The sequence below is a fragment of the Phaseolus vulgaris genome, chromosome 1 (assembly GCF_051622355.1).
Source record: "Phaseolus vulgaris cultivar YP4 chromosome 1, ASM5162235v1, whole genome shotgun sequence".
Lineage (NCBI taxonomy): Eukaryota > Viridiplantae > Streptophyta > Magnoliopsida > Fabales > Fabaceae > Phaseolus > Phaseolus vulgaris.
In genome coordinates this window covers 8,259,355-8,283,399 of record NC_143498.1, presented here as the reverse complement: position 1 = coordinate 8,283,399, position 24,045 = coordinate 8,259,355, and the positions used below count along the sequence as shown (strand labels likewise).

At 28.2% G+C, this 24,045-nt stretch overlaps 1 protein-coding gene across 1 annotated transcript; it reads left to right on the top strand.

Moving 5' to 3' along the window:
- Window positions 1-10,967: 10,967 nt before the first annotated feature.
- On the top strand, window positions 10,968-13,747 carry WRKY11 (WRKY DNA-binding protein 11). The gene is made up of 3 exons (XM_068615645.1): window positions 10,968-11,813; window positions 13,156-13,281; window positions 13,369-13,747. Exons 1-3 carry the CDS (start codon window positions 11,158-11,160, stop codon window positions 13,544-13,546), a joined length of 960 nt encoding a protein of 319 aa, XP_068471746.1. The 5' UTR covers window positions 10,968-11,157; the 3' UTR covers window positions 13,547-13,747.
- The last annotated feature ends 10,298 nt before the right edge of the window (window positions 13,748-24,045 follow it).

Here is a 24,045-nt window from a genome sequence, read left to right as displayed (position 1 = left end):
ATTCTCATTCACAAATCTTACATTTATAAACATAGTAAAAAAATTGAAAGAAAATTTTCATTAATTCACATACTTGATAAGAAATTAATTAACCAATCAAGTTTTACCGAGAAGACTAACGTTCTGAAGATAGAAATATGTACTTTTTGAAACGCAGACAGGAGCCACTTTTAGCTAAAACTCTAAACATTATTTGAATTGTAACCACTCCTAACTAAATCGTGAGTATTATTTAGAACTCAACCACTTATTTGTAGTCGTTGTGAGGGTCTTCTTCTATTATTGCTTCTTCTTGCAACTAAAAGAAAATCATTAAATAGAAACGAATTTTAGAGACAAAAAATTATTAGTTATTATATTGACATCTAAATAATTGGGAGCTAAAATCTCGGTAGTTAATTAGATATCAATTTAAAAAGTATTTATTAATAATAGAAACTAATTTAAATACCAATGATTCTTTTAGTCTCTAAATAGTATCTAATTTAGTCAATATAACAACTAATTATTTGTTATCTATAAAATTGGTTTCTATTTAATGATTTTCTTGTAGTGTTAATTAAGTGTAAAATATAATTTTATGTGTATCAAATCATGTCAGATGCAGGGTGTCAGATCATTGTGTTCTTGCAAGGATTACATCCTTCCTCTTTCTTCTAGGAACATCTTGCAACAACTTGTCAACATCAAGATCTCTGGAAGAATATGTTGAAAGGTGTTTCATGCAAACAACTTCTTTGTAAAAGGTGGGTAATAGTGTTGCAGAGTCAATCAGTGTCAAGCCCTCTACTTTGCAGATGTGTTGTCAAAAAAGCCACACACTTTAATGTTAATTTAAGAACATTTTATGTGTCTTGAAACTTCAAAGTATGGTTAGATGCACACTATTATAAAATCATTAAATAGAAACCAATTTTAGAGACAACAAATAATTAGTTGTTATATTGACTAAATTAGATATTATTTTAGAGACTAAAAAAATCATTAGTATCTAAATTAGTTTCTATTATTGATAAATAATTTCTAAATTGGTATCTAATTAAATACCAAGATTTTATCTACGAACTTTAAAATCTAATAATTTGTAGCTAATTAGATACCAATTTAGAAACTCACTACAAGAAAAATCCATTTTAACTGCCAACAAAAAACGAGGCTATAAAAAAGAAGCCACTAGCATGGGTGAAGTCTACTCAAGTGGATACAAAAATAAATGTCAAATATTGTGTCCACAATGGAGACCTTTAACTCACCACTAAAAATTATTAAAATAATAATAATAAGTTAGCGTCTATAATGAGGACACAAAATTGATGCAATGAAAAAATTTAAGTGACAAAATAATATTGAGTCTAAAATGGGGACACAACGTGGGTGCAAGTTAAAAATTATTAAAATAATAATAATAAGTTAGCTTCTAGAATAAGGCCACAAAGTAGATGTAATAAAAAAATAAGTTGCAGAATAATACTACGTTGAGAATAAGGACACAAAGTGGATGTAATTTAATATTTTATTACATTTAGCATATGTCTAAGCGACATTAAGATGACGTGGATGTTTATTGTCACCTTAGCCCACACTAAGTTAATTATTTTTGGAGATCCCACGTCACTACAATCAAATAGAAACTATTTTTTATATACCAAAATAATTAGTTGCAATAGTAACTAAATTAGAGACCATTTTAGAAACTAAAAAAAAATTGATTTCTAAATTAGTTTCTATTATTGTTAAATAGTTTATAAATTGGTATCTAATTAGCTACCAAGGTTTTAACTACCAATTATTTAGTTTCTAAATTTGGTAGCAAAACCTTTGGTTGCTAATTAGATACCAATTTAGAAATAATTTAACAATAATAGAAACTAATTTAGAACCCAAAATTTATTTAGTCCCTAAAATGGTCTCTAATTTAGTCACTATAGCAACTAACTATTTTTGGTCTCTAAAATTGGTTTCTATTTCATGATTTTCTTGAAGTGCGTCGACTAGAGATTAGGATATTTCATAGTATATAAGTGGGTGCAAACGTCACCTTATAAGTCGATTTTATGAGGGTGAGTTAGGCTTAAAGTCCACTTCTTAATATGGTATGAGAGTTATTTTGAGCCTATCCTAGCGATTTTTGTTGGGCTTATCAGGCCACCTACTATGAGACCGTTATTGGATCACCCATAATATCTAGTCTCACGCATGAGTTGGTAGCCTCGGTGTGAGGGGTGTGTTGGAGATCCCATCGGCTATCATGTTGTTAACGGACAACCCATAATATATAGTCTCACGCACAAGATTTGCGTTAGGTTTAAAGTCCACTTCTTAATAATTATTTAATTTTATATCCATTTTAGTGTCCCCCAAACCTACGTTATAGTTAAATAATATATTTTTCTTTATGTAGGCTTAGCCAACACTACGTTGTAATTTTTGTCACATTGAAGATCGTCTCTAATACATAGTCACCAAAAGATCAACTTCCATTTTATTGGGACGCTAAGCCCACACTAGTACCATGTAGTGTCTCTTTTACTCTTTGCATCATTCTTTTGGTGACTCTATCATCATTATTTCTTGTAGTGAGTATTTATCAATAATAAAAATTAATTTAGATACCAATAAAATTTTTAGTCTCTAAAGTAGTATCTAATTTAGTCAATAACAATTAATTCTTTTTTTGTCTCTAAGATTATTTTTGTTTAATGATTTTCTAGTATTGTAAGCACATCATCAAAATCGAACAAAGGGTCTATTCAACTTAGATCTAACAATTTCCATTTAATAATATTATATATTTATAAGTTTGATAAACACTAATCACATATCATTCAAATGGGTAACCGTTGAATAAATATTATAGAAGTAAGAGAAATATCTAAAACGGATGATACTAAACACATAAAATTTATTATGGAAAGAGAAACTCATGTAACGCAAACAAAAAATTAATAATCTTTATAAAAAAACTAAATAGTTAAAATTATTTTAAATTTATAATTTTGATGAGTTTATATCGCTTCTAAGTATTAAATTTATTAAATATATCTTATAATTAAATTTATAAATTTTGTATGTTTTTATTAAAAATGTGTACAATCTAAATTATTCAAACAAATATGTAAATAAATCACTTGAGCAAATAACTAAATAATTATGACATAACAAAATGTTGAATTTAAATGAAATGTACATGTCAACAATTAGATCATTAGATGATTCTAGAAAACTTATTGATTTTTATTTTTATTTTAACATAAGTATAAGAAAATTCAAACAAATCAATAAAAGATAAATTTTAAATTATAATTCTCCACCCTCACACATAAATTACACATTGAGCTCAATGTATAAGTAAACAAATAAACATGTATGATAAAAATGGAAAAAAAATAACTCTCTTATCAAACTCAAGGGCATGGAAAACTGTAGCTAACCTACAAGTCATTTTATTTAAATTAGTTAATCTAATGATCATTAAATCAAAACTAATTTTAGAGATAAAAAAAATTAGTTACTATATTGACTAAATTATAAACTATTTTTATAGACTAAAAAAATTATTGGTATCTAAAATAGTTTCTATTATTAATAAATGTTTTTAAAGTAGTTTCAAAATTGGTATCTAGTCATTAGCTACCAAGGTTTTATCTACTAATTATTTTATATTATAAACTATAGTCTCTATTAGTCTTTTGGTATAACATATTTTAAATTAGATTAGAACATTATTGAATGATTATCAATTATAGAAGTGTATTGAGTTTTAAAAAAGACTATATAAGGTTGAGATTATGACATTTCATAGTATATAAGTAGGTGCAAACCTCACCTTATAAGTTGATTTTATAAAGTTGAGTTAGGCTTAAAGTACACTTCTTAATATGATATGAGAGCTATTTCGAGTCTATCCTAACGAATGTTGTTGGACTTATCCGACCACCCGTTATCGGACCATTATCCGACCACCCATAATATATTGTCCCACGCACGAGCTGACATTTTATAGTATCTAAGTGAGTGCAAACCTCACCTTATAAGTCAATTTTATAAGGTTGAGTTAGACTTAAAGTCCACTTTTTAATAACAACACACATGCAAAGTAGAGGATTTGACACATCTCACAAACCCTACAACCTTAATACCTTATTGAACTTAGTTATAACAATTTCCATTTAATAATAATATATATTTATAAGTATGATAAACATTATTTTAGAAAAAAACATTATTTTTATTCTTATCACATATCACACAAAGGAGTAACTGTTGAATAAAATTGATTGAAGTAAGAGAAATATCTAAAACGGACAAGAATAAACGCGTAAAATTTATTGTTTTGAAAAGATAAACTCATGTAACGACAAAAACAATTAATAATTTATATAAAAAATTAAATAGTTTAAATTATTTTAAATTTATTACTTTGATGAGTTTATATCCCTTATAAATCTTAAATGATTAAATTTATTATATATATATGTATCATAATTGAATTTATAAATTTGATATGTTTATATCACAAATGTGTATCATCTAAATCATTTATATAATAAATGACTTGAGCAACAAAATGTTGAAATTAAGTAAAATTTACATGAAAAAATAACTTAAATAACATAAAAAAAATATAGTACCTTAACTATTTTCATTTCCTAAAATTATATATACAAAGTAATAAATACTTTTTAAAAATATTTTTAACTCATGCACTAGAGAATAAAAATGACAATTAAAATATAATGTTTAATAATAAAATGATATTTCCAACTCATTTAGAATTAAAAAGTATTGATGTCAAATATTGTGTCCAAATGGAGACCTTTAACTCACACTAAAAATTATTAACATATCAATAATAAGTTAGCGTCTAGAATCGGAACACAAAATTGATGCAATGAAAAAATTTAAGTGACAAAATAATATTGAGTCTAGAATGGGGACACAAAGTGGATGCAAGTTAAAAGTTATTAAAATAATAATAATAAGTTAGCGTCTAAAATGAGGACACAAAGTAGATGCAATCAAAAAAATAAGTTGCAGAATGATATTGCGTCGAGAAAGAGGACACAAAGTGGATGCAAGTTAATATTTTATTACATTTAACATAGGTCTAGGCGACACTAAGGTGACGTGGATGTTTATTGTCACCTTAGCCCACGCTAAGTTAATTATTATTGGAGATCTCACGTCGACTAGAGATTATGATATTTATAAGTGGGTGCAAACCTTACCTTATAAGTCGATTTCATGAGGTTGAATTATACTTAAAGTTCAGTTCTTAATATGGCATGAGAGTCATTTCGAGCCTATCCTAGCGATTTTTGTTGGGCTTATCAGGTCACCCGCTATCGAACCGTTATCGGACCACCCATAATATCTACTCCCACACACGAGTTGGTAGCCTCGGCGTGAGGGGGTGTGTTGGAGATCTCATCCGTTATCAGGTCGTTATCGGATCACTCATAATATATTGTCTCTCGCACAAGGTTTGCGTTAGGTTTAAAGTCCACTTAATGATTATTTAATTTTATATCCATTGTAGTGTCCCCCAAACCTATGCTATAGTTAAATAATATATTTTTCTTTTCCTCTTTGCGTCATTCTTTTGGTGACTCGGTCATCATTATTTCTTAGGGTGACTATTTATCAATAATAAAAATTAATTTAGATATCAATAAACTTTTTAGTCTCTAAAATAGTGTTTAATTTGGTCAATAACAATTAATTATTTTTTTGTCTCTAAGATTGATTTTTACTTAATGATTTTCTAGTATTGTAAGCACATCATCAAAATCAAACAAATGGTCTATTCAACTTAGATCTAACAATTTCCATTTAATAATATTATATATTTATTAGTATGATAAACACTAATCACATATCATTCAAATGGGTAACCGTTGAATAAATATTATAGAAGTAAGAGAAATATCTAAAACAGATGATACTAAACACATAAAATTTATTATGGAAAGAGAAACTTATGTAACGCAAACAAAAAATTAATAATCTTTATAAACAAACTAAATAATTAAAATTATTTTAAATTTATAATTTTGATGAGTTTATATCCCTTCTAAGTATTAAATTTATTAAATATATCTTATAATTAAATTTATAAATTTTGTATGTTTTTATTACAAATATGTATCATCTAAATTATTCAAACAAATATGTAAATAAATCACTTGACCAAATAACTAAATAATTATGACATAACAATATGTTAAATTTAAATGAAATGTACATGTCAACCATTAGATGGTTCTAGAAAACTTATTGATTTTTATTTTTATTTGAACATAAGTAAAAGAAAATTCAAACAAAAATAAAAGATAAATTCTAAATTATAATTTTTCACTCTCACACATAAATCACACATTGTCCTCGATGTAGAAGTAAACAAATAAACATGTATGATAAAAATATATATATATAAAAAAAACTCTCTTATCAAACTTGAGGGCATGGAAAACTGCAACTAACCTACAAGTCATTTTATTTAAATTAGTTAATCTAATGATGATTAAATCAAAACTAATTTTAGAGATCAAACAAATTAGTTACTATGTTAACTAAATTATAAATTATTTTATAGACTAAAAAAATTATTGGTATCTAAAGTAGTTTATATTATTAATTGATATTTTTAAAGTAGTTTCTAAATTAGTATCTAGTCATTAGCTACCAAGGTTTTATCTACTAACTACTTTATATTATAAACTAGTCTCTATTAGTCTTTTGGTATAATATATTTTGTATTGAGTTTTAAAAAATACTATATAAGGTTGAGATTAGGACATTTCATAGTATATAAGTAGGTGCAAACCTCACCTTATAAGTTGCTTTTATAAAGTTGAGTTAGGCTTAAAGTCCACTTCTTAATATGATATGTGAGCTATTTCGAGTTTATCCTAGCGAATGTTTGTTGGGCTTATCCGGCCACCTGTTATCAGACCATTATCCGACCACCCATAATATATGGTCTCACGCACGAGCTGACATTTTATAGTATATATGTGAGTGTAAACCTCACCTTATAAGCCAATTTTATAGGGTTGAGTTAGATTTAAAGTCCACATTTTAATAACAACACATGCAAAGTAGAGGATTTGACACATCTGACAAATCCTATGACCCTAATATCCTATTGAACTTAGTTATAACAATTTCCATTTAATAATAGTATATATTTATAAGTATGATAAACATTATTTTAGAAAAAAATTTATTTTTATTCTTATCACATATCTCACAAAGGAGTAACTGTTAGAATAAAATTTATTAAAGTAAGAGAAATATCTAAAACGGACAAGAATAAACGCGTAAAATTTATTGTTTTGAAAAGATAAACTCATGTAACGACAAAAACAATTAATAATTTATATAAAAAAATTAAATAGTTAAAATTATTTTAAATTTATAACTTTGATGAGTTTATATCCCTTCTAAATCTTAAATGATTAAATTTATTATATATATATCATAATTGAATTTATAAATTTTGTATGCCACAAACAAATGTGTATCATCTAAATCATTAATATATATATATATATATATATATAAATGACTTGAACAACAAAATGTTGAACTTAAGTGGAATTTACATGAAAAAGTAACTTAAATAACATAAAAAAAAATAGTACCTTAACTATTTTAATTTCCTAATATTATATATACAAAGTCATAAATAATTTTTAATATATATATATATATATATATATATATATATATTCTTAACTCATGCCCTTGAGGATAAAAATGACAATAAAAATATAATGTTTAACAATAAAATGATGTTTTCAACACATTTAGAATTAAAAAGTATTGATGTCAAATATTATGTTCAAATAGAGACCTTTAAATTACACTAAAAATTATTAAAATAATAATAATAAGTTAACGTTTAGAATGAGGACACAAAATTGATGTAATGAAAAAATTTAAGTGACAAAATAATATTGAGTCTAGAATGGGGACACAAAGTGTTTGCAAGTTAAAAATTATTAAAATAATAATAATAAGTTAGTGTCTAAAATGAGGACACAAAGTAGATGCAATAAAAAAATAAGTTGCAGAATGATATTGCGTTGAGAATGAAGACACAAAGTGGATGCAAGTTAATATTTTATTACATTTAGCATAGGTCTAGGCGACACAAAGGTGACGTGGATGTTTATTGTCACCTTAGCCCACACTAAGTTAATTATTATTGGAGATCCCACATCGACTAGAGATTAGGATATTTCATAGTATATAAGTTGGTGCAAACCTTACCTTATAAGTCAATTTTATGAGGTTGAATTAGGCTTAAAGTCCACTTCTTAATATGGTATGAGAGTCATTTCGAGCATATCCTAGCGATTTTTTTGGGGGTGTGTTGGAGATCTCATCCGTTATCAGGTCGTTATCGGACCACCTATCATATATAGTCTCATGCACAAGGTTTGTGTTAGGTTTAAAGTCCACTTCTTAATAATTATTTAATTTTACATCAATTTTAGTGTCCCCCAAACATACGCTATAGTTAAATAATATATTTTTCTTTATGTAGTTAAACCAACACTACCTTGTAATTTTGTGTCCCATTGGAGGTCGTCTCTAATACATAGCCACCAAAAAAATAGTTTTCATTTCTATTGAGACGCTAAGTCCACACTAGTCCCATACAACGTCTCTCTTCTACTCTTTGCGTCATTCTTTTGGGGATTCTATCATCATTATTTCTTAAGTGACTATTAATCAATAATAGAAACTAATTTAGATACCAATAAACTTTTTACTCTCTAAAATAATATTTAATTTAGTCAATAACAACTAATTATTTTTTTGTCTCTAAGATTGATTTTTATTTAATGATTTTATAATGGTGTAAGCACATCATCAAAATCAAATAAAGTGTCTATTGAATTTAGATATAACAATTTTCATTTAATAATATTATATATTTATGAGTATGATAAACACTAATCACATATTTGAATTCAAATGGGTAACCGTTGAATAAATTTTATAGAAGTAAGAGAAATATCTAAAACGGACAATACTAAACACATAAAATTTATTATGGAAAAAGAAACTCATATAACGCACACAAAATATTAATAATCTTTATAAAAAAAACTAAATAATTAAAATCATTTTAAATTTATAATTTTGATGAGTTTATATAGCTTGTAAATCTTAAATTTATTAAATATATCTTATAATTAAATTTATAAATTTTGCATGTTTTTATTACAAATGTGTATCATGTAAATGATTCAAACAAATATGTAAATAAATCACTTGAGTAAATAACTAAAGAGACATAACAAAATGTTTGAATTTAAATGAAATGTACATGTCAACCATTAGATTAGATTATTCAAGAAAACTTATTGATTTTTATTTTTATTTGAACATAAGTAAAAGAAAATTCAAACAAATCAAACAAAAATAAAAGATAAATTTTAAATTATAATTTTTCACTCTCACACATAAATCACACATTGTCCTCGATGTAGAAGTAAAGAAATAAACATGTATGATAAAAATGGGAAAAAAATAACTCTCTCGGGATGGAAAATTGCAGCTAACCTACAAGTCCTTTTATTTAAATTAGTTAATCTAGTGATCATTAAATCGAAACTAATTTTAGAGACTAAAATAATTAGTTACTATATTGACTAAATTAGAGACTATTTTATAAACCAAAAAAATTGGTATCTAAAGTAGTTTTTATTATTATTAAATGTTTTTAATGTAGTTTCTAAATTGGTATCTAGTCATTAGCTACCAACGTTTTATCTACTAACTACTTTCTATTATAAATTAGTCTCTATTAGTCTTTTGGTATAATATATTTTAAATTATATTAGAACATTATTAATGATTATCAATTATAGAAGTGTATTGAGTTTTAAAAAAAATACTATATAAGGTTGAGATTAGGACATTTCATAGTATATAAGTAGGTGTAAACCTGTTGATTTTATAAGGTTGAGTTAAACTTAAAATTCACTTCTTAATATAGTAGGAGAGTTATTTCAAGTCTATCCTAACGAGTGTTTGTTGGGCTTATCTGGCCACTTGCTATCGCACCGTCATCCAACCATCCATAATATATTGTTCCACGCATGAGGTATCATTTTATAGTATATAAGTGAGTGCAAACCTCACCTTATAAGCCGATTTTATAGAATTGAGTTAGACTTAAAATTCACATTTTAATAACACATAAACACATAATTAAAATGTCTATTGAACTTAGTTATAACAATTTCCATTTAATAATAGTATATATTTATAAGTATGATAAACATTATTTTAGAAAAAAAATTATTCTCATTCTTATCACATATCCTACAAAGAAATAACCGTTGAATAAAATTTATTGAAGTAAGAGAGATATCTAAAACGGACAAAAATAAACGCGTAAAATTTATTATTTTGAAAAGATAAACTCATGTAACGACAAAAACAATTAATAATTTATATAAAACAATTAATAATTTATATTAAAAAATTAAATAGTTAAAATTATTTTAAATTTATAACTTTGATGAGTTTATATCCCTTCTAAATCTTAAATGATTAAATTTATTATATATATGTATATCATAATTGAATTTATAAATTTTGTATGTGTATATCACAAATGTGTATCATCTAAATCAATCAAATAATATATATATATATATATATATATATATATATAACTTGAACAACAAAATGTTGAATTTAAGTGGAATTTACATGAAAAAATAACTTAAATAATATAAAAAAAATATAGTAGCTTAACTATTTTCATTTCCTAATATTATATATACAAAGTAATAAATACTTTTTAAAAAAATATATATATATATATATTCTTAACTCAGATGCATGCAGTAGAGGATAAAAATGACAATAAAAATATAATGTGTTAACAATAAAATGATGTTTCCAACTCATTTAGAATTAAAAAGTATTAAATGTGTTAGAGTTGAAACCCAAGACACTTTCTAACCTGGTCTGTCTTACCAAGTCACCCTCACCTTCCATGTATATATATATCCCCTCTCCCCTATTTCTTCCACCCTTCCAAATCCAATCACTCCCTTCACCATCCCATGGCTCTCTGACCTCACTCTCCAATTCCCCTAAACCCAAATCTCTGCTCCATCAAATCAAATGGCTGTGGAACTCATGGGGTTCCCCAAAATAGATGATCAAAAGGCCATCCAAGAGGCTGCATCCGAAGGCCTCAAGGGCATGGAACACCTGATCCGAATCCTCTCCCACCAACCCTCTCACTTGAACACTGACCTCACCGACGTTACCGTCTCCAAGTTCAAGAAACTCATCTCCCTCCTCAACCGAACCGGCCACGCTCGCTTCAGACGTGCTCCGGTTCAGGCCCCTCAACCTGTTCAAACCCCCGCACCGGTTCACAATCCTCCCTCTGCACCTCTCCATCCTCCTCCCCCGCAAACCGCCAACCTCTCCCTCCCGGCGCTCTTCGCCTCGCCGGCGCCGGTTCACCATGCGCCGGGCAGCGTCACGCTCGACTTCACCAAGCCGCACAACGCGCTCCGGAACTCCAAGGCAAAGTCCGTGGAGCTCGAGTTCTCCAAGGAGACCTTCAGCGTCTCCTCCAACTCCTCCTTCATGTCCTCCGCCATCACCGGCGACGGCAGCGTCTCCAACGGCAAGATCTTTCTCGCCCCGCCGCCGCCGCCCGCGACCTCCGCCGGAAAACCGCCGGCGTTCAAGAAACGCTGCCTCGAGCACCGCGAACACTCCGACGACGTGTCCGGATCCGGCAAGTGCCACTGCGTCAAGCGAAGGTACACCGCGTTTCACCATATCGTTACTCCTCACATTGTTGTTGACCAGAACTGTTATATTAAATAAATAATATAATATTTCTGGCTCAAAATTTAATTCATAAATAGGAGTATTCATTGACATACTGAAAGATGCGTTCCATAACTATTCAAAGTTTTTGACTAGTCTATAGAAAATGAAATATCTTTTATTCTTAAAAATTTAATTTGTTTTACGAAAAACGATATTTACTGAGTTTAATTTTTGTTTTTTAGGTAAATAAATTTATTAATTTTTATAACATTTTTTAATTGTAGAATCTTGTTGATCCATTCTTTCACTCTTTTTAAAAATAATTTAAATAGATTTATACATATTTCAAGAAAAAATATTTGTGAATATTTTAGGGTAATATTGTCTTAATAGTGTAAAATAATTACAAAATTTAATTTAATAATATTTTTTAAAATTAAATCTAAATCTAATTATTTATTTTGTTTATAGTTAATTTAGATGGATAAGTCTAAAATAAAAATTAATATTAGTAATTAATGATGGAAGATAATGTTTTAAAGGGTGAGATGGACGGTGTGATTAGAGAGTAATGTTTTTTGGGTGTAAAGGGGGAGTTTTTGTGAACTAATCACGTGAGTGGGTCGCGTGAGTGGGGTAAGGCAGCGTTTGGGAGTCAACGATTTCGGTAGTGGTGCAGTTAAATGCATTAATAGGTACACCACGCGTGAAAGTGACACGACAACATAGGGTTCCTGTGCTGTGCCTCTGTCTGGTGCCTCCCTTGTCCAAAAGCCAGTTTTTAGAAATTCCTGTCTCACAAACAACTCAGACAATTTCAACCTTCCCAAACTGAACCTTCTCTCAATCCCTTGTCGTTTTTTTTCCCTTCCCTCCTGTTAATCTCTTTTGACTGTTGACCTTCCATTTTATTTATTTCTTACCTCTGCATCCCTTCCTTCAACTCTCAATAACACACATTCTAGAGCTTATTTTTATATATTATGCTCCTTTAAAAAAATTAACAAAAACAATGCCGTTAAACTCTAATTTTAATGTAATTTTAGCAAAAAAAATTATATAATTATAGTTTATCTGTGAATTATTTATAACCGGTGAGTTTATTTGTTTATTTAAAAAAAAAAACTAAGTTTTAACTTTTTTAATGTGTTTCTCTAATTTGTTTATTTTAGAAATAAATAATTTTTCATTTTTTAATGAGTAAATGCTTCCTTGAAAACGAAATATTTATTTTTAATTTAAGTAAATATTATTGTGCGTGGAAAGTCAATATAATTATTTATTCTACGTGTAGAGAATAAAATGTAATTAGTTAATTTTTGTGTTCAGGAAAAACAGGGTGAAGAAGACTGTGAGGGTGCCGGCGATAAGTTCAAAGATCGCCGATATTCCGCCGGACGAGTACTCGTGGAGAAAGTACGGTCAGAAGCCGATCAAGGGTTCACCGTACCCTCGGTGAGTGATGGTGATTTTGGACCGTAACATTTTGTTGACTTTGATGCTCAAAGACTCGTTCTCTGACGTTGATTTTTTTGCAATCAGGGGGTATTACAAGTGCAGCACGGTGAGAGGGTGTCCCGCGAGGAAACACGTGGAGCGCGCACCAGATGATCCGGCGATGCTGATTGTGACGTACGAGGGGGAGCACAGGCACGCGGTTCAGGCCGCGATGCAGGAGAACGCAGCCGGAGTGGTGGGTTTGGTGTTCGAGTCAACGTAGAAAGTGGAACAAATTAAAAACATTAGAAAAATATGGGAAGTGGAGGACTTTTTTTTAAGAACTATAATTTTTGGAAAGTGTAGTTGGAACCATGGTTGCTTTTGTAAATTTCTTTTATTTATTATTATTATTATTAGTATTATAATATTTAGTCTGATAAATAGTTGAAAAAAAAATTGGAATCTCGAAGTTATTTATTTCCATCTCTTTGCGAAAAGTCTTGATAGTTATGATTCTTTATGATTTCGTGTTGGGAGAAGGTGGTATCCGAGGCAGGCTCACTCGTTGCTCTTTTTTATACTTATCAAATAACCCAATCATTATTTTTAGTTTATTGCTCTGACTTTCGTTAACAACAAAATTAAATGCCATGAATCATCACACTTTTTTATTTTATTTTTTTTATATTTTCCTCTACAAACCAATTCAGTTTTTCACTATTTGATGAAATAATTTTCCCATGAATGAACAAAACGGTCACTTTTACTTTTTCTTTTCACCGTTTTTAATAACAACTCGTACCTTAAAGGGTTGAACTTTCAATTCCTTTTGTGGAATTCAAAGTTCAAAAGAGACTCACAATCTTTAACCGTTGTTGAAAAATATTATATCAACTTTTGTCAGGTTTTTATATTATTGAGCCCTTCTTTATTATTTCACTGACTTTTCCAATGAATTATTATTTTTGGGGTTTAATTCAATTTAAAATTAGTGCGTATAAAAGTATAACAAATTTAAAAATTGATTGAAATGGGAGATGAATTATGATTGTGATAAAGAATAAGAGAAACTTTGGCACAGGGAGATACCTGCTCCCACCAGATTTTTGGAAACAAGTAGTGCATGTGCGGTGACGGTTGAATTTTAACTACAGACTTCAACCAAAACACTGACACATTTTTTATATACCAAATCATACAAAATCAACCCACTATTCCAAATTTTGTTGCTACTTGCTTTTCACATTAACATTGTTTGGATGCTCTTCTTGTCACTACATCATTCGACAAAAATCACTTTTATTCAACAAATAAAAATTAACACTTCTTTGGAACCATTCTTTTTAAGAAATAACCATTTCTCTTCAAAATTCTCCTAAAACATACAAGCAAGTGCTTGTATTCTTATTGTTGTGTTCTCAAAACAAATAATAATAATAATAATAATAATACACAACATTTTTTAAACCTAAAAAAAACATGTACTTAATGGAAAAGTTGTTAAATATTTAGGTGAAACAAACAAAGCACAAGGTGGGTACTATAATGAATCAGAGGTCATTAAAATTAAAGTTGCATGTTACCAAAGATGGGATAAGTAGTGGTCAAATTGAATTCTAAAGTGAGGATTTAAAAGCAAATGCCTAAACACCTATTTATAGAAAAATAAATTTGCACCAAATGTAAGTCGTTCGTTACATTGCGTAATTCAGAAAATTCAATTGTTTTTTTAAGTATTTTTCGATTTTTTAATAAGAGAAAGAAATTATCATTTGTATTTTAATATTGGAAAAGAGAAGAATGAGACTTAGAATCTTATATGTGTTCTTATGATAAGGAGATAATAGAAAATATTAGTTTAAAGACTTTGTTTTCACAAATAGAAAAAAAATCATAGGATTACGTAAAATAATTAAAAAAATATAAAGAGAGAATGATTTTTTTCTTGTTTCATTTCAATACAAGACTAATAGTTCTAGAATCCCATATACAATTTCTAATTCTAGACTGGTGGTGATTGAAATACCTTACCTTTCTAGTAGATGTCTCATTTTTTAACAAATCATGATTAGGCAGGAACATTATATTTCTAATTGGATTTTGAACAATTATGGTCGTTTCACTCTCAAATTGGCTAGGATTTTTTTTTTGGATCCAGGAATTTCATGTGGATGGAAAAAACTCATTTGGTCAACATATATTCCTCCTTCCAAAACTCTAGTACTCTCTGAAAAAAATTTTATGGACCACTTCCTACATATTAGCACATTCAAATATTTTCTAATAGAGAAAAATTATCCTTAAATAAACTTTATTGATGAAAGAGAAATGAAGAGAGAAAGAAAAAATTAAGAGAAAAAAAAGAGATAAAGTAAGATAATTAACTTAGTCAAAGTTATTTTAAATTGACAAATTATCTGTGTCTGTAAAATCTTTAAACCTTAACTTAATTAAATTCGTTTATTTATAAACCTTCTAAAAATATAAATCTCATAATAATTTATGTAAAATAATTTGAGCTTATTTTTACATTTTTTTTCTAATATAATATCACAATTTTTTTTATCATCTATACCTAATTTAATTAAAAGTACTTGATGAATGAGAAAAAATTGCCTTCAGCATTTATTGAACAAAGAGAAATCGTATGCACTTTAATGTAAATAGAGAAATCTATTAAGAGTTAGAAGTTAACTCAAGTAGTTTGTACTTAAACAAACATATGTAGAAAGAAATTTCATACACTAAAATACACTAACATCTCTAATTACATTATCATTAAAACCTATATTTCAAAAAAATTATTAAATAAAAATTAATTTTAAATAAAAAATCATTAATTATTATATTAACTAAATTAAATACTATTTTAGAGACTAAAAAACTTATTAGTATTTAAAGTAGTTTTTATTATTAATAAAATTTATAAACTAGTTTCTAAATTTCTTTTTAATTAACTACCAAGATTTTAACTATCAATTTAGAATATGAAGTAATTGATAGTTAATTAGTTACCAATTTAGAAACTAATTTATAAATTTTATTAATAATAGAAACTACTTTAGATACCAATAATTTTTTAGTCTAAAAAATAATATCTAATTTAGTCAATAAAGTGACTACTTATTTTTTGTCTCTAAAATTAGTTTCTAAATTTAATGGTTTTCGTGTAATGTCATGCAAAAAATAATATATATATATATATATATATATATATATATATATGAATCAAACATCAAAATAAAAGTAGAAAGATCCATTTATTCATTCTAGAGTTCTATCACGTGCAACATCCTATGTTCCGTGTAACACATGATCATCACAAATTTTTAAACAAACACAAACTAGAAAGTAGGGTAAGTTAGAGATCTTTGAAACTTTCAATATAATTTTAGATTCAAATAATTCAATCATAAACATATGAATCATCACACTTCATCCATTTCAATGTATTAAACAATCATATTCCTACAAATAACTCATTCTATACCACTCATGTCATAAATCTCTAGAACTTGAAGACCATACCAAGTTCATATTTGATGTATCTAAATCCTACTTTGAAGATTGGATGTTGGTGCATTCATGAAGATGAAGAGTGTCTGTGTGTGTCTAGGTAGATTTTGATGCATTTGTTTATTACTTTCTTAATCGTGCTTTGTTATCAAGTTTGTCTCCAAGTTTGATATTTAAACTATTTTTGAAAATCTACTAAGTATATTTAATTAGTTCTTTGATGTATTAATCTGTTAAAATTGTCTCAACTGAAGTCTTATGGACTATATTGGGTATTTTAACTTATTGATTTAGGACATCAACATATTAAAATCACTTAAACTTTTCTGTTGTTTTCAAATATGTTTTTATCCAGTACTTTTTATTCCAGAAGATAACAAATGTTTTACAAAATCTCTTTACTTTGAAAATTCGTTTAAAACTAATTGTTTTTTTGTTAAGTGAAAATAACAAGTTATTTCGAAAAACCAATTTGTTAAAAGTGATTGCTTTTAACTGATAAGTGAAATCAACAAGTTATTTCGAGAAATCAACTTGTTGAAACTGTTAGTTTTCTTTTTTTACTTTAGAATTACTTTCATAATTCAAAAGTTTGTGTTTCCATGAAAACTTATAAAATAGTTTATCTGAGTGTTTTGAAAGAGTTGGAAAGTGAATCAAAAATTGAGAAAAGACTTTGTTTTCAATATCTTTTAATATCTTGGAGATAATTTTTCTTGTTCTCGGATCATCTTGTTTTTGTAAAGAAAGTGCATATGAGTTTTTCCAAAAGTGATTTCCTCTACTGTAACTTAGTGTTTTCCATCCTTTATTAAAGTTTTTGTACAGTATTGAGCAGATTTAGATAAGGTGTCTAGTTTTTGCAATGGGTTTTGTTATTTTTCTTTGTAAGAGTTCTGTTGGGCTCAAGAATTTAATTATTGCTTGTACTCCATTGTAATGTTTTGTTTTTAAGTGAATTCTCAGTTGGTGTGGTTGAGGACTAGATGTAGCTCTTGAGGAAAGAGTGAACCAATATAAAAATTTTGTGTGATTCTCTCTATCCCTCTCTTTAGAATTTCAATTGATTGATTAAATAATCTAAAGTAATATAACTAATTATTTTCTTTTATTTCTTCCTGTTAAGTCCTTTTTTTAATCGGTTGAACACATTTTCAATCAATTGATTTTATAAGAATTTTCAGTCTGACTTGAATCCTTGCGAATCTTTTTGAAAAACAATTCACCCCTTTTATTTTTGGTCAATGATTCTTACAATTGGTATCAGAGCAAGTTGTTGAGAACTATTCAAGTCTTGATCCTTTTTTTTTAAAGAATGGCTGAAAGTTACCTTTTGACCACTATTGAGAACTATATTGACCACTATTGGTTTGTTTGGTAAGTTGAGGGAGCATGAAATTGAAATGAACATACTGAATGAATTTTATTATAAATTGAGAAATCTATTAAATTAGAAGTTAGGTAGGTAGTTTGTACTCAAACAAACATATTTATTGTAGAAAGAAACTTTATACATTAGAATAGTGTAACATTTCTAGTTATATCATCTGGACGCTATATGATGCAGGTATATATATATATATATATATATATATATATAATATTCACATCATATCAAATATTATTGCACAAATATATTTCTTCTTGTAAGAATTTTTAAATATATACATATATTATAACAAAACATCAAAAGAAAAGTAAAAAACTCCATTTGCTCACTATGCAATTTTACCACCTACAACATCCTATGCTCTCGTTTAACATCATATATTTTAAGACAAACACAAATAAAAAAGTAGGGTAAGCTAGAGAATTTTAAAACTTTCAACATAACTTTAGATTCAAATAATTCAATCATAAACATATGAACACTAGTGTTAAAGGGGGTGTTAGAATAGTAAATAGTTATACTATGATTAACTATGACTAAGCCTACAGACTACTAAGACTACTAAACTAGGGTTTAATTTCTTCTCTTCCTCCCTTATTTCTAGAATATCTCACTTATATATGTGAGATTTAGGTTAACATAGATTAGGCCTGTATGTTATTGGGTCTATCCTAACAGGGGGTTTGACGAAGTTATAAACACTGGTTCAAACGGAAACGTCATCTAAAAAAATGTAGTGGCCATATTGTGAGTAAAAGCAATATATAGGTGACAATTATAATTACATCTGTTGCATATTTGAAAACATAGGACATAAACGACGATTTTGGTGGCAATCGTCGCCTATTTTGTTCAATGTAGACTACGATTTTGTGGCAATCATCGCTTATACCTCATTGTTTCATATAGATTGTGGTTATTAGCTCTGAACCGTCGTCAATATGGATTTTTATTTCTCCTACAAAACTTTTCCCTTTCGAGCTTTCTTTTCCGCTTCTCCCATTGCTTTTTTCTATGTACCCTCTCTTTGCTCTCATTGCTATCATTGCTTGTAATATGCTTTTCTTATTGTGTTTATGTTGTTTTCATACCTTGTGTTTTTTTAATTCGTTTTTCTCCATTTTCAATGTAGAACGAGTTAGGTTGTAGAGTTTGAAACTACCTACTCATCTTCTCCTCGCCACTGCAGTTGTGTCCCCTTCTGAAACTGCTCATCTCCTCTACAACCTTTGCTCAGTTACAAAGTTAGTAGTTTTAGGGTTTTATTTTTAATTTTATCATTATTATTTGTAATGAATTATTAGTTAGATTAGTAATGTAATTATTATTTATATTATTATCTAGAGTATTAGTTATATTTATATTTAAATTATTATTTATATTATTAGTTACATTGTTAGTTAAATTATTATTTAAATTATAGTTAAATTATTATTATTTAAATTATTAGTTTAATTGTAAAATTAGAATTCATTAATTAGTTACATTATTATTTAAATTATTAGTTTTATTATTAATTATATTATTAGTTAGATTATTGTTTAGAGCATTAGTTAGATTATTATTTAAATTATTAATTATATTATTAATTACATTAATAGTTAGATTATTATTTAAATTATTAGTTAGATTATTAATTGTAATTGTAAATTTACAATTGATTAACTTTTGAATTGCATGCATGATTATAATTGTTTAATCTATGTTGGTATTGGATCCGGGGATATTCGATCTCGAAAAATTATTAGATTTTAAAAAGTAAAAGAGGATGTATCGATAGTAAATGTATTAAATCTTGAATTGTCCGGTTAGACAGTTTGGAAGGGTAATCATTTTTTATTAGTTCATTAGTACATAATTTGTAATTTACATTTCATATATTTTACATAACTTTGCTTAATTGCATTTTGTGTTGTTCTTTGGGTGCATATTTGATTGTGTCACCTGAAAATCATTGTGAAATGTTGTCGAAGTTTCATGAAATATAAGAGATGATGACCAAAGTGTATGAATTATTGAATTATAATAAAAATGAATCTTCTTGAATGGGATATGTTCATACCTTTAATAAAAAAACGTGAGATTCTACCTGCATTAGTCAAAACCTCAAGGACCAGTACAAAACATACATATGGATCAAGATTGGATTAATTCAGCCTGCATAAGGGATGCGTATTAAAGAGGAGTAGAAGAATTTATACAATTTGCGCAACGTAATGTCAATAGTAGTGGTGATAGAGTAAAGTTTTAGGTGTCATCGTTGTTTGAATGGGAGAGAAATGGATGTTAACAAAATCAGGGAGCACCTTCTATGTTATGGGTTTATACGATCTTATACAACTTGGACATGGCATGGTGAATTATTACATTTACCAAGTATGTCAGTCTCCCAAGAATATGTTCAGTCTACCATGGATGATACAGAACATGATGATCAGGTTGGAGGACATGATTCGTGATGTTGGAGATGAGCCTTTTGTAGAATTGCATGGATACAAAAGTATGTCAAGTGATATAGATACTCCCTTGTATCCTGGACCACCTAACTTCACACGGTTGTTGACAGTGTTAAGATTGATGAATTTGAAGACAATTAATGGATGAACTGATAAAAGCTTCACACAATTGCTTTTGTTATTAATGAAAATGCTTCTAAAGGGAAATACTCTACCTAATCATAATTATGAGGCCAAAAAGATTCTTTGTTTGGTGGGTATGGAATATAAAAGGATACATGCATGTCTTAATGGTTGCATATTATAAAGGAAGGAGTTTGAATTCTTGAAAAATTATCTGAGTTGTGGGTTATCACCCTACAAGTTGAACGACAAAGATGAAAATAATATTCAAGAGATGACAAAGGATAGACCACCTATGAAGTTTGTGTGGTATCTTATGATTATTCCAATGATTAAGCGTCTGTTTGCAAACTACAATGATGCTAAAAACCTTTGATGGCATGCAAATGAGAGGAAATGTGATTACATGTATCATCATCCAGTTGATTCTATTTAATGGAAGAAATTTGATGACGAGTTTTCTAAGTTTGGTAAAGAGTCGAGAAATATCCGACTTGGTTTAGCTACAGATGGAATGAATCTATTTGGTAATTTGAGTATGAATCACAGTTTATGACCTGTTTTACTAGTCATTTATAACTTACCTCCTACATTATGCATGAAGAAAAAATATATGATGTTGTCTATGATGATATTTGGTCAAAGACAGTCAGGAAATGACATAGATGTTCATCTAAGTCCCCTAATTAAAGATTTAAAGTTGTTGTGGGATCAAGATGTTGAAGTGTTTGACAAATTTGCTAATGGAACTTTCAAGATGCATGCCATGTTATTTTGCACCATCAATGAGCCTACATATGGGAACTTGTTAGGGTATAATGTCAACAATCATAAAACATGTCCAATATGCGAAGAAGACACCGCTTCTCAACAATTGAAACATGGAAGGAATACAATATATCTTCGGCATTGGAAATTTCTTAGAAGTCAGCATCCTTACTGGAGGTTGAAAAATTCTTTATTGGACATCAAGAGAATGACAGTCCACCAACTCCATTACCTAGTGTTGAGATTTATGAAAAGATAACTAACATATACCAAACCTTCGGAAAGTAAAAAAAGAAGTCATTTGTGACAAACATATGGAAGAAAAAATAAATCTTCTTTGATCATCCGTGTTGGTCGAAGTTAAAAGTTAGACATTGTATTGACGTAATGCATGTGGAGAAGAATGTGTGTGATAGCTTAATTGATACACTTCTTAACATTAACGGGAAGATGAAGGATGGTCTAAATGCTCGTTTGGATTTGATTTACTTAAACATACGAGAGGAGTTGACACGAACACAAGTAGGTAAGCGTACATATTTGCCCCCAACATGTTACACCATGTCGAAAGAAGAAGAAAAAAATAAGTTTTTGCCAATGTCTAAATGGTGTGAAAGTATCACAAGGACATTCATCAAATGTTAAGAGCCCAGTATCTATACAAGATTTGAAACTAATTGGGTTGAAGTCTCCTGATTGTCACATCTTGATGCAACAATTGTTGTCAGTAGTTATTTGTAAGATTTTACCAAAACTACCTTAGATGTGGTGATTGACTCTCACAAAGCTATCTTAACGAACTTGAGGTCAGAACATTGACATCGTCTATGAGGATGGAAAATTAGTTTGAAAATAACCCTTTTTAGCCCTCAAATGGGTTTTGTTCTGGTACACCCAATAGCCCCACATCGCTTTAGAGTTGAGGCCAAGGACAATTTAAATATACATTCATTCCTTAACTCTTCAAAGCGTCTTTTAAGGACAAAAACCATGACAGATCTCAAAGCTCCATAGAGGACAATATCTCGGATGCGGTTTTTGACTTCAATGATGTTATCTTAATGAACTTGAGGTCAGAACATTACCAAGTTAGGGGGCTTATGTACCTACTCATATCCAAGATATACCGAGATATGCGTAATAATATAAAATCCAATCAAATCAAATTAGATGCAACTGTATAACTTGGATTATATAGTATAATTGATTGAATAACAAATATTCAATAATCAATTGTATCTCTTATTTATTTTAAATATATTTTGAATACCTTAGCCAAAACCTAAAAAAACCTGTAAATAGATATCCATCACACAAGAACTATTCATCAATTCTTATATTTACTTATAATTTTTTTGTTCTTACTAAGTTAAGTGTAAGAAAATAATTCTTCATCAACAATTCAAGCATCAATTCTCAAAAGGTTAAACTCAACTTTTTAAAAATAATATTACTCTTTTTCACCTTGAAAACCACACTTGTTTCTTAAAACAACAATTCTCATCTTACCTTTAGGTCTTGGAGACAATAGTTTATATGAGTCTATGCAAACTAATAGACTTTATGCTTAATCTATTTATATTTTCTTACAATGGATTATGGTCTGAACTTGATTCGTGTGGTCATAAGTACATAGGTTTTGACTTTTTAATTTCTCTTTCTTTTCAGATGAGATTTAGTCCATGCAGAACTATCTTCTAGTAGAAACCTTGGTGCAGTGCATGCAATCAACCCTAAGGAGAGAAACAAATATGAAATAACATACTTTTCTAAAACTCCAACTCTCTGACCCTTTAAGCAGCTTAATAAAGAAGTTATTTTTCTTTGTGTGAATGTGTAATAATAAAGAAGTTCCCAACAAAATAAGCCAGCTAAGATATTTGTTGAAAGTCAAAAGTAGTTGACAAAACATGGTACCCATAATATATATTCCACAATATCATATTACATTAAACATTTTAACGTGCATACAACGTATTCCACCTGAAATTATTGACCTACCCTACCTGTCACAATATTCAAATACTTTGGTCAATATTTGCTATTTTAATATGTGGGGAACATTTGCATAATGCATCCCTAACAACCCTTCATAACTTAATATTCAACTATTTCAACCAATTGCATTTAGATTTTTGTTGACAATTAACCCAATTGTCCTTACACCATACACCTTAATTAGTTCATCTAAATTTTGTTTTGAAGTGGAATAAGGATTGGAAATCAAGAGAAAAAAAAAATATAAGTGAAAAAAATATGGTGTTTAGACAGAAGACTCAGAAAATTATTTTTACTTGTTTGGATTAATGAAACAATAAATATAAATGAATTATAAGAATTTTAAAAAATTAAATTTAACTAAAATATTCAATCACTGTATTTTATAGTTTATAAAATATAATGCTATTTATTACACTGTGTTATAATTTTAAAAATAAAGTGAAACAAAAAATTGTAACACGCATTTCCTCATGTACACTAGTTGAAAAAAATAGAAAACCTTTTTACTTTTTTTTTTTAAATTAG

Bases quoted from the DNA above. Each gene is read 5' to 3' on its own strand.
- WRKY11 (XM_068615645.1), top strand. From the start codon at position 11,158: ATGGCTGTGGAACTCATGGGGTTCCCCAAAATAGATGATCAAAAGGCC. The intron at 11,814-13,155 runs GTACACCGCGTT...TTTTGTGTTCAG, and splicing joins TGCCACTGCGTCAAGCGAAG to GAAAAACAGGGTGAAGAAGA. The intron at 13,282-13,368 runs GTGAGTGATGGT...TTTTGCAATCAG, and splicing joins AAGGGTTCACCGTACCCTCG to GGGGTATTACAAGTGCAGCA.